General features: G+C 36.7%; 1 protein-coding gene across 2 annotated transcripts; it reads left to right on the top strand.

The window, feature by feature from the left end:
• Positions 1 to 97: 97 nt before the first annotated feature.
• Positions 98 to 11525, top strand: acsl2 (acyl-CoA synthetase long chain family member 2). Of its 2 annotated transcripts, XM_020935471.2 has the most exons (20): positions 98 to 197; positions 4221 to 4441; positions 5045 to 5159; positions 5826 to 5890; positions 5972 to 6073; positions 6544 to 6643; positions 7093 to 7271; positions 7340 to 7372; positions 7528 to 7579; positions 7705 to 7778; positions 8023 to 8100; positions 8700 to 8834; positions 9192 to 9326; positions 9595 to 9763; positions 9849 to 9937; positions 10241 to 10357; positions 10442 to 10585; positions 10657 to 10758; positions 10838 to 10909; positions 10983 to 11525. In XM_020935471.2, exons 2-20 carry the CDS (start codon positions 4223 to 4225, stop codon positions 11127 to 11129), a joined length of 2127 nt encoding a protein of 708 aa, XP_020791130.1. In that variant the 5' UTR covers positions 98 to 197; positions 4221 to 4222; the 3' UTR covers positions 11130 to 11525. The 2 variants fall into 2 exon arrangements, with proteins under 2 accessions (XP_020791130.1, XP_055017246.1); XM_055161271.1 differs by lacking the exon at positions 98 to 197 and having other exon boundaries at positions 4305 to 4441; positions 5045 to 5124.
• Positions 11526 to 11539: the final 14 nt, after the last annotated feature.

Below are 11539 nucleotides of genomic sequence, written 5' to 3' on the forward strand. Positions count from 1 at the left end.
CTATTAAATTAGAAACTGTGTGTGAAGCCATGAGGGAGTCAAGGCTTTACAATATTTGCTTTTATTTTGAAACCTCAAACCGGAAATGCTACTGTCCCTTTATTCACTCCTGACGGCTCCTGTGACTGTTGATGGCCCTGCTCCAGTGATTTGGGACCTGAGCCTGGATAATAAGTGGTCTTCCTAAAACTGCACAGGTATGTAGTTAAACTTTGCGTCTGATCATCTTAAAAACAGTAAGGCTGCAAATCAGAGTCTATATCTTGTTTGGCTTTTGCATGTTTTTTCTTTAATCTAGCTGGCCTATAACTTTATTGGTGCTAGACTTGGAAACTTGGAGAGTGAGCTTCTGTTGTTGATGCATGTGTGAGTCTTACAGAGTTACTTTCATTTTACAAGTGGCTTCAAGTTTCAATGCACTTTAAACGAGAAATCAAACTCGAGAAAACAACTTTCTCAGTTTGCATGATATTAATTTGTGATGCTTTTTAGTTTTGCTCCTTCACGTGACGCAGTGACACGTTGCGAGTGCGTGTAGTGGATGCATATCTGAGAGAAGTGAGTGCTTTTCTACGTAGCTGTGAGTATTTTTTTAGTTTGCAATGTATGCGTTTCTAAATTTAATTAAATTATTATAATTAAATTTTATTTTTTTAGCCTAAATTAATAGTAATGTGGTTTATGGTATGGTACTGACAGCCTCTTAAAATCTCCATTCATTTATGTAGTCTGTTATTTCTACTTGGTGTTTTTGTATAGCCTACAATCATGCATGTTATGTGGGTGCACTATTTTGTTGTCATTCCAGGCAGGATAATTGCTACTTTTCTATCTTTTGTAAATCTCCCTTTATTTAGACATTTCTTGCATTCTTTTGTCTGATCCATCATAGGCTCATTTAAGTTTGGTGGGTGTTTCCCTTTAATCAGCATGTTTAGAGACTTTGGAACAAGTTAGATTTTGTTCAGATGGAAAGGTGCCATAGTAGAGGGCATGGCAATGACATTTTCGTGTGTAGGCCTGGTACCTCAAGTTTACCTCTGCTTAAAAGACACTATGGATTCAGATGGTGGCTGGGGCCAGCTCTAAAGATTCTTTCAGTGTGGTCTGAACTTGATGCTCTGTGAACAATAGACTGCAGTAAAATGCACAAATGTGTCTTTGTGCGCTGTTCTGCTTTGGTTTCGACTCTTTAACAGTGCTGTGAAGGTGAGGTTTTCTCTCTCTCTCCACCCCTTTCTCACTTGTTCCTGTTCTTTATGCTTCATTTGGAAAGTGTTTGATTTGGTCAGTTTTGTTGCCTAGTTAGCCTCACGTGTCTAGGCCCAGCTCAGACCATTCACCCCACCATTTTTTGGGCAAACCGTGAGTTGAGTTTGTTCCCCTTCCTCATGCCACCTCCTTTCGCTTTTTGGGTCAAAGCGGAGCATTCCCCAGCGTTCCTCTCATCACCACAGAGATGCTGCTGGCTACTGTAGTGGACTTTTATGTTGGCTCTCGCAGACATGTAATCTGCAGCTTCACACTTCATAACAGCATGGAGATGTGTCCCATGTTGTTTTGCAAAACCTGTGAGCAGTTTAGTATTGACTTACCAAAACTGCCAAATAGCCTACGTGAATGAAACCAGTTCTTGATTTCTCTCTAGAGCATTAATGACATAACTTCTCAAGTAGGCAACGGTTAAAATACAGGTTAGGTTTTTTGAGCCTTGTCCCAGCTTGTCAGTAGAAATGAATGTGCCCAGGCAAGCTTAGGACTGGGTGCAAGCTTCACTCCTTCATGAGAATTCTTGTTACTTCCAGGTATTTGTTGATTTTCTATATGGACTACAAGATGTGCATGGAAAGAACAATCATACATACAAAAAACTGTTAAACTAAATACATATAGCTGTACCAAAATGATGATTTAAAACATTTCTTTTTCATAGGATAGAATGTCATTTTCTACACAAGATTTATTTATAAACACTATACTAGTTCTCATGAATAAAAAAAAAACTAAATTAAATTGATACCTGCTCAGATGTATCTAGTTTTGATACTAATTTTAGTATTGATTATTTTGACAACCCTAATATTTTAAGGGTTTGCTCTTGAGTAAATTCAAAGAGCACAATTATACATACAGTCTATGGTCTGGGGCAATAGTCTCTGTGAGGGGCTCTAATGAATAGAAGTGAGAGACGAGATAGAGACAACAAAGCAACGACTAAACGACAGGAAGTCTCCTTCACAAATAGCTGCCATTTTGAAAACTTGACCCACCCTTTGAAGTTGATTCTTTTTGCACTGTTATGTAAGTGGAATTGTTTTGAAAATATTGCTCCTTGTGAATGTCACTTGGGAAAACCGTGGCATCATTTTCTCAGAGTGAAAGAACAGCACTGGCCCGGACCAAACGGAGGGGAGGGGAATGACATCACCCTATTATTGGGCACCAGGCAGAAAGTGGGTGAGAGGTTGAGGGGTGCCCTCAGAGGGGATTTGTGGATTCCTGTGCAAGTGAATGATATAGTGCTTTAATGGTTCAAAGCCTGACATGTAAGAGTCTAGTGGAATAGCTCTTTCTCTCCGTGGTATGTGCCCCTCACATCACAATGAGGCAGGTTTATTCAGGTGGATTCAAGAGTTTTTGCAGTTCAAATTCTGATTTACTTACTACTATTTACTTATGAAAGTTCATTTTTTTCTTGTTTACTGGGTACAGTTATTCAAATTTCCCAAATGAGATTTTTTTTTTTTACAGTCAATTTTTTTGACTGCTTATTATACAAACTTAATTTCTAATGAATAGTAAAAATATCATCTGATTGTTGTTAGGATAATTAAAATATATTAATATATCATTTATTTTATTTTAACTATATTCCACACACTTAGGAATAGTAAGAATGTCAATGAAGTTGTAGTGTAACAATTAATATCAGAAGAAATTAATATGACATAGCAGCCTGATAAAAAGACACTTTACATTATATTTTGCAGTATAGACTGACTTAAAACAACATAATTTTTGCTTGTTAAAGTGTCCACACCACATTTTCCTCTCATGTTTATACAGTGACTGAGGACTGAGAGTACCCTCGCAGCTCGATAGGATTCCTCCAATCCCTTTCTGCTCTCTCTCTCCCTCTTCAGGCACGCGCAGTCAATTGCCAACTTTGGCTTTGAATGGCACTATTTTTATTTATTTTTTTACATAAGTTATGATAAAAAATAATCAAGTGTACTATATAATATATTGCTGAAGAAAATATAGACAATAAACAATAATATCAAAACTAACTCACTTTCAAAAATGTTTAAAATGTGCGATATTCTTTAAAACTTAAGCTGCAATAAATAAAGAATGAAACACTTGTAGTTAGTTTGTGTAAATATAATGAGTCATAAAAGTTATTTATTCACCTGTTTACAAATAAAAAGTACCTACGATAACTCCCCAAATTATCATCAATTTGATTGTTGTCACTGGGGTACTTTTACAGCCCAAATGTGGACAACTAGGGATGGAAGAAAATCTCATGCCTCAAGGTCTCATCAGACAAAATTGTCACCAGATTGTGCACATATGTTTAAAATGATCTTGTGAGATCTTTTCCCCATGTTTTTAAGTTTGGATTGGATTAAAAAAATGGAGTTAAGTACTGGTGAGTTAAATTTTAAAATAAAGCACTGCTACGGTGACAGCAGAAATATTAAATAAAGGAAATCAAAAAATTGAGAGGCCAAAATTAGGAACTGTATAGCACAATTTATTTATTATAAAGAATGTCAAAATCTTGTCTTGTCTTGGTCCCGTAGATCCAATCTCATGTCTTGTCTTGTATTGTGGAAATTGTATCTCATCTCATGCCTACTGACAAGTGTATCTCTTATTTGTAATTTGAGATGTTTTTTTTTTTTTTTTCAATACTTTACGCAGTGGTATTTGTTCTAGCATTTCAGAATTTATGTTGGACCTCTATTATTGGACAAGCTGAGCCTAATCCTCCACACCAATATTTATCAGAATCTCAAAGAACAGATAATGTTTTTGTTTACTCTTATTTTGCTTTAATGATTTCTGAGGAGTTCTGGGAGCCTATTGTCCATCATATTTGCCCATGATATTTTCTTGTTTATATGTTTTCCATAAAATGTTATTAATATAGTATTTTATCCACTAGTTTTCCAGTACATTACAGTACAAAATGTTCCATCTCTCTTTTTCAGAAATGCCTGTTCATGACTGGTTATTTTCGCTTCGCTCAAACTGGAGACTTAAATTTTCAGAATCTGAGAGTTGTCGAAGCCTCCTGCCATCTCTGCCTCTGTCAACACCTTCTCTGCTGGGTTTAGGGGCTTTGGCCTCAGTCACTGCGTACTGGTTAGTGACCCGACCCCGGCCCATGCTCCCCATAGTGGATCTACAGGCCCAGTCTGTAGCTGTCAATGTGAGCAATGTTTTAGTTTTTATTATTTATTATGTATATTATTTATTTTTAAAAATAATAATATTATTATGTATATTATTACATTTGAAATTTTCACCAACCCTGAGCTCATGGTGACACAAGTCTATGTACACCTGCCGACATGCACACACAGACACACAAAATAAACACATACTACATGTATGCATATCCAATACACATATATACACATACATGCAATACACATATATGCATATATACACATGTTGCACATACATTACATGCATTACAGGCATATATGGACACATATATACACATGTACCATACATACCTATACATATATAAATACATACATATGCACCCAGACACATATAAGTAAATAGAAATGAGTTTCTTTGCTTCATGTTTGTTTGTTTGTCTTTCATTGTGAGTAATGTTGATAACAAAACCCTTAAGTCATTTCTTTATCACCATTCCCTCTTATTCTAACCCAGTACCATTGAAAACATCTTCTTTTACTTCCTTTATTACTGCTTTCATTTTCTTCTTCTGTACAAACCACTGACACATTAAAACTGCTCTTTTGCCCTTTTGAAAATATAATCGTGTAAGTCTTTCTTCTAGGGAGATCCCTCCTGCAGAAGGTCAGCTCTTCTCAAGGATGACAAGCTGCTGGACTTTTACTTTGAGGACACTAAAACGTGGTATGACATGTTTCAAAGAGGCCTCAGAATCTCAGGTGATTATGGACAATGGTATAAACTTACATGGTCCTACTTACTCCATAATTTTTCAACATTATATTTATCAACATTACTATACATTTTGCTAATTAGTTCAACTTACTATTTGATTATTATTATACGATTATTATTATATGAAATGTGTTAATCACTTTTTGAATACTGATATAATAAAGCATGAATACGCGATTTGTTGTCCGTTTTATTCATTATATACAGGGTTGTGGTTTTGTTTTGTTTTTTCAGATTTCTTTAGTGTGTGAATTTGATCATGTTCCCTGTAAATAAAAATAAAATAAAATATAGCTAAAAATAAAATCTGTTACTTGAATTAAGATTTGAGTAAAAACTTACTTGACAAGTAAATAATCTACCAGTAGAACAAAACTTTTTGTGCTTATGATGATATGTCTGTCTAAGATAAGAAACAACAACTCTGTTGCACTTAAAATAAGAAACAGAATCTTACATTGCTTAAATTACTACTCAAATAAAGTAAAATGTTCTTAAATTAAGTCATTTTAACTTACCTAGGTATCGCTTTTTGCAGTGTTCAATTTAAGTTGGATCACATTACAGTTCACTAGTTTTCTTGGGTTAGTTATTCAATATGCAGCTAGTGAAGTGTGTGTACAAGAGTCTGTTTTGTTTGTGTTTCTCAGACGGTGGCCCTTGTCTTGGCTACAGAAAACCTGGACAGCCATATGAGTGGATCTCCTACATTGAGGTTTCACTAATTGTGCTTTATGTGCTATATTTGTTCTTGAGATCTGGCTGCTTTAGTGACTCAATGTCTCCAATCTGTCAGGTGGCAGAGCAGGCACAGCTTCTGGGCTCTGGGCTTTTGGCCAAAGGGTGCCGGCCCAACTCCAGTCAGTTTGTCGGGATATTTGCACAGAACAGACCAGAGGTAAGGCCTTAATGTAAATACAATATAATAACTGTGTGCGAAAGAAGGACTTGCGAATTAGTCTACAAACAGTGTAATACCTCCATCTGATTACTGAAATGTTAATCAATGTTTGTGTATTATTCAAATAAACAATACATAAATACAGTATTATGAGTGCCTGTGACTCATCAGATGGATCAAAGAACATGAAACCTATATCAAATTTGACAAATTTTTGTTTGCTGTCATTCATTCACATTTCTTTTGTTATTACTAGTTAAGTAAATGGAAAAGGCAAACACTTTACTGCCACCTTCTGTACTTCCTGTCCTGAAACATGTATTGATCAGTTTAACAGATTAATTTGTGAAGACACATAAACACAAATGCTTGTTTATTTTCTATGTTTTGTATTTCCATGATAGAATATGTATTTGCCTGACCAAATGTTGTGTCTTTCTGTCTCTGCTGCCCTCTACTGAAAGTAGTGGACAATCTCAGAACTGGCCTGTTACACTTATTCAATGGTAGTTGTGCCTCTCTATGAAACTCTGGGGCAGGAGGCAATGGTGCATATCCTTGATCTGGGTAAGTTGAACATTGGCTTGCATGATGCTAATGTGTCAGAGACCAAACCAAGTCTCTTTAAAATCTAGTTCTATGTCTCTGTTGTGTATCAGGTTTTATCAAACTATTATAATGGTTTTCTTGTTGCTTAACTTTAGTATTCTATACTATTCTATACTAACAACTATACTTAATACAATTACATACTAACCAGACTGAGAACACCCCATAAGCTGCTGTTTAATGCTCATAATTATTGGTATTTCCAAACTTTGTCAGTCCAGCTACTGCCCACTTGTGACTTAATGGTGAGAAGATTATGACCACTTCAACACTTTTTACTTTTACTAATGAAAATATTTAAAATTTGGAAGATTATATTTAAACAACAACATTTATACAACAAAACTTTGAGCACTTTTGTTTTGCCTCAGTACACACAGTCAAACCCAGTTCCTTGTGTTTTTCAGCTGAGATTTCATTGGTGATTTGTGATCGCGAGGAAAAGGCAGTGTCACTTTTGGAGAACAAGGAGAGAGGCGTGATACCTAAACTGTCCTGCCTGATCCTCTTCAATGATTTTAGTGATGCCTTTTTGGAGCGAGCCAAGAAATGTGATGTGGAAGTGCTTAAGTACACACAGCTCATAGTAAGGAGGTTTCAAGTAGCAATTTCCTTTTATCTGATTTGTTTTAAATGACTCATTATTATTGTCAGGAACTGGGGAGAGAGAACCTCCGAGATCCTGTGGTGAGTTCACTGCCTTTTTCATTAAACAGTAAATACCTTATGGCCCTGTAACTGCTGGGATGACAGCTTTATTGATGCTTAGCTTTATAAAGATATGATTAACAGCGGAGGAAGTCTGTTATAATTACATTGTTATATTTTATTGCCCGCTCCAGCCGCCCAAGCCTGAGGATCTGGCAGTAGTTTGCTTCACCAGCGGCACCACAGGTAGTGTCTGTTACCATCTGCATAATGACTCCATATCATTAGACGAGTGTCCTCCTTTGCCCACTAACAAGCTGTACTTTTCTGTGTGGCACTCTTGTAATGTCCTGTTTATTTTTCTTTTCCAGGAAAACCTAAGGGAGCCATGCTCACCCACGGCAACATCGCCTCCAACACTTCCTCTGTTATTAAAATCCTGGAGGTCTGTGTCTACACTTCTGCACTAATTGAGAACAGCTTTTTTCCAGATATCGTCCCTCACAACAATTTGTCTCCTCTCTTTAACCGTCCCATTACCCACTGTGCCTAATGGTATGATTAATTGGTTGTGTGATTGCGCGCGTCGCTGCGAGGTTGTTTAACTAATTGCATAAAGATTGGAGAAGTTGTGCAGAACTTTATGTGTCCCTGGTGCACTGCTCATTTTACACTCTCTAATCTCACAGGGCTATTTTGTGATTCGACAAGATGATGTGTCAATTTCCTATTTACCCCTCGCCCATATGTTTGAGAGGATGATCCAGGTACATATCATTCTTCTCATACATTATTGGTTATGAATATATGATATTGTGGGCTCACACATGTCCAGATTAAGTCCTGATATACACTTGGGTTGGTCTTATTCTAGTTAAGTCTGTCACAATAATTCCTATATCGACTTATCTTTCAATATATGATATTTGGGGATATTTTGGGGATCAGTATTTATGGTGGGTACTTTTCTTTGCAATAGTGTAGAGATTTTAGCCATTTTATGTAATAAGGTAAGATTTTAGCTATGGAGAGTAAAATAAATAACTTCAATAGCTATTTATCTGTTGCAGCTGCTTTGTGTCAGTGGCATAAAGTATACTACTATTTATCTCAGTATTTCGCTGTAACAAAATATCGTGCTTCAAAATTTGTTATCATGACAGGGCTGGTTCCAGTCCCTGTTTAGTCTAAATTTTGATTCTTCAAAACAAGAAACACTGTGTGAACCCAAATCTTTATTTATGCCATTTTGCATTGTTACTCTCATTTGCTCTCTGAACAGATTTTTCAATTGTATAGTTATTTGCTTGTGGTTGCTTTTGTGTGCACTGCTGTTAAATAATGTTTAATATGACATATGTTTCAGGTTTCCATGTTCTGTCATGGGGCTCGTGTTGGATTCTACCAAGGCGACATTTCTCTCCTTATGGACGACATCAAAACTCTCAAGCCAACCTTCTTCCCTGTGGTACCTCGTTTACTTAATCGGATATATGACAAGGTCTGTCACATTATTTTGCATTTTTAAAAACTAATCTCACTGTAGACTTAAAGTTGAATTGTGTTACTTTTCTGGTGGAGCATCCGTCAAATGCTTTTCCTCATGGAGATGTTATTGCTTCACCTGGAAAGTTTTACAGTATGGCATTAAACATTTCTGTCTTCATGGAGACCAAACCAGATCAAGTTTCTAGGTATTTTGTGCTACAAAACCATTTGAATAATTTTTTTTATTTAACTAACTTATACTGTGGAATATTTTAAGCAGACCAATGACATATCCATAGAAACAAGCAAGTGACGGACCCCCTAACCAAAAAGTTACATTTTAAAGTTATATTTGTGTGTACTGTTTTAGATCCAAGGTTCAGTGACCTCTCCTTTGCGTCGAGCTTTGTTGAATTATGCTGTAAGAAAGAAGCTAGCAGAGCTCAGCAGTGGAATTGTAAGCAACAACAGTCTCTGGGACATGCTAGTGTTCAAGAAGATTCAGGTTTGTAAAACATACACATCATTTTGGTTTTAATTTACATGTAGTCACCCATATGTTTCCTTGATTTGGTTCTATTTATCACTTTGAAGAAAAAAAAAAAAAACATAAAAAACTGATCTCACATTTTTCAGTGTTAGGTACAGAGTTTTGGACATAAGTTGGGAACACTATAGTTAGTGTTAGCAAACCTATCAACTATAAATTGAAGGATTTGTGTCTGCAGACTACTGTAATCCTATGATAGGATTATATTATGTGTTACCTGTAGGCTACTCTTGGTGGTAATCTCCGATTTGCCCTTACTGCATCGGCCCCCATCTCCCCCACTGTGCTGTCATTCCTGCGAGCCACTCTGGGCTGCCTCATATTCGAAGGCTATGGTCAGACTGAGTGCACCGCCGGCTGCACTTTCTCTATGCCAGGAGACTGGAAAGCAGGTAGGCATAGTTACATATAGGGCATATTTTCTTATTGTGTAATCTAAAATTTACCAGTTGTCCAAATATCTTTCTGTGTTTTAAGGTCATGTTGGTGCGCCATTGCCTGGTTCCCTGGTTAAAGTGGTGGATATTCCTGAAATGAACTATTTCGCCAAGAATGGAGAAGGAGAGGTGAGCTTTGAGACATACATTAACAATTCAAAGTATAAGAGATAAAAAAAAAAATAGGACCGCTGCCACTGTCACAACATTTTGCATTCTATGAATGGTCAAAAGCCCTATAAATGGAATCCATAAAACATGAGACTAAGGGCCATATCCGGTATGAATTTGACTGGCATAGCATTGACGGGTATAGCATTGTGACAGCCAGGCTCAAGATTTATAGTGGCCTTTTAAATGCAATCCCCCTCTCTAAACCAGATTTTCATTCAGCTATTTTTACTAGAATTTATTTACAAACTTAATTCCTAGATCTGCACAAGAGGCCCAAGTGTCTTCAAGGGCTACTTGAAGGACCCAGAGAGAACAGCTGAGGCATTGGATAGTGATGGCTGGCTTCACACTGGAGACGTGGGCCAGTGGCTTCCTGTAAGAGAATTAATTCTGATTGTGTATTTTTTGTGACATATTTTCTCTATTACTATGAATCTTTACATATTTGTGATTTTCTAGAATGGTACTTTACGCATTATTGACAGGAAAAAGCACATTTTTAAGTTGTCCCAAGGGGAATATATTGCTCCAGAGAAGATAGAAAACGTCTACATGCGCAGTGTTCCTGTCCTCCAAGTTTTTGTGCATGGAGACAGTTTGGAAGTAAGACAAGAAACATGGTCATACATGCTATATGTATTATTCACAATTCTGTGTTTGTTGTCCTCCATTAGTCATACCTTATAGGAATAGTGGTGCCTGACCCAGAGGTGTTTGTTGACTGGGCCAAAGGGCGAGGCTTTGTGGGCTCTTACCAAGAGTTATGCCAGAACCCTGTAAGAGGCTTTGTTACATTCAACAATATAGACTTATCAATAGACTTTTGTGTTTTATTCAATAAATTTCCATCTTTAGGATGTTAAGAATGCCGTGCTGGAAGACATGAAAGCTGTTGGAAAAGAAGCAGGGTTGAAGTCATTTGAGCAGGTTGGCATTGTTTGATCACTTTTTGTTTAGTTTCTGTTGTGCAAATGACCTGAATGTGTCTCTCATATTCAAGGTGAAGGATCTGTATTTGCACCCAGAGATGTTCAGCATCGCCAATGGCCTCCTCACACCAACACTTAAAAGCAGACGCACAGACATCCGCAGAATTTTTCAAGAGCAGCTTTCAGCCATGTACAGTAAGACTGGAATCAAGAGTTAAAACTAACTCTAATAATGTATTATTCACCCATCTGAGCCTTAACTCATCTGTGAGGGTATATGTACTTTTGGCTCATGTTTCTGCACCTTTCAGATGATGATGTCCTTTTATATAAGAGATCAGAAATCTGGGCATCTACTTGCCTGACGTGACACTAATTTAAAATGTAACATTTTACAAAAATTGCTGAAAGTACCAAGCACAACACTGTAACACTTTCCTACCAAGTGCATAAAATGTAAAGGCTGGCTTAATGAGATGAAAGATCATGTTTCTATTGCCATAACTTTTCAAATGAAATGTTGTTGTGTAAAGGGTTTTATAAACCAGTGAGAAATGTAATACAAAAAACTAATAACTGACTAAGTGTAAATACTGTACATCTGTAACAGACTCATATCAGTAAACAA

The sequence above is a fragment of the Boleophthalmus pectinirostris genome, unplaced genomic scaffold, assembly GCF_026225935.1.
Source record: "Boleophthalmus pectinirostris isolate CB_2022bp ecotype Guang Dong unplaced genomic scaffold, ASM2622593v1 HiC_scaffold_4, whole genome shotgun sequence".
NCBI lineage: Eukaryota > Metazoa > Chordata > Actinopteri > Gobiiformes > Gobiidae > Boleophthalmus > Boleophthalmus pectinirostris.

Coding starts and splice junctions, on each gene's coding strand:
- acsl2 (XM_020935471.2), top strand. CDS start 4,223: ATGCCTGTTCATGACTGGTTATTTTCGCTTCGCTCAAACTGGAGACTT. Junction 5,160..5,825: donor AAGAGGCCTCAGAATCTCAG/GTGATTATGGAC, acceptor TGTGTTTCTCAG/ACGGTGGCCCTTGTCTTGGC. Junction 9,938..10,240: donor CCAAGAATGGAGAAGGAGAG/GTGAGCTTTGAG, acceptor CTTAATTCCTAG/ATCTGCACAAGAGGCCCAAG.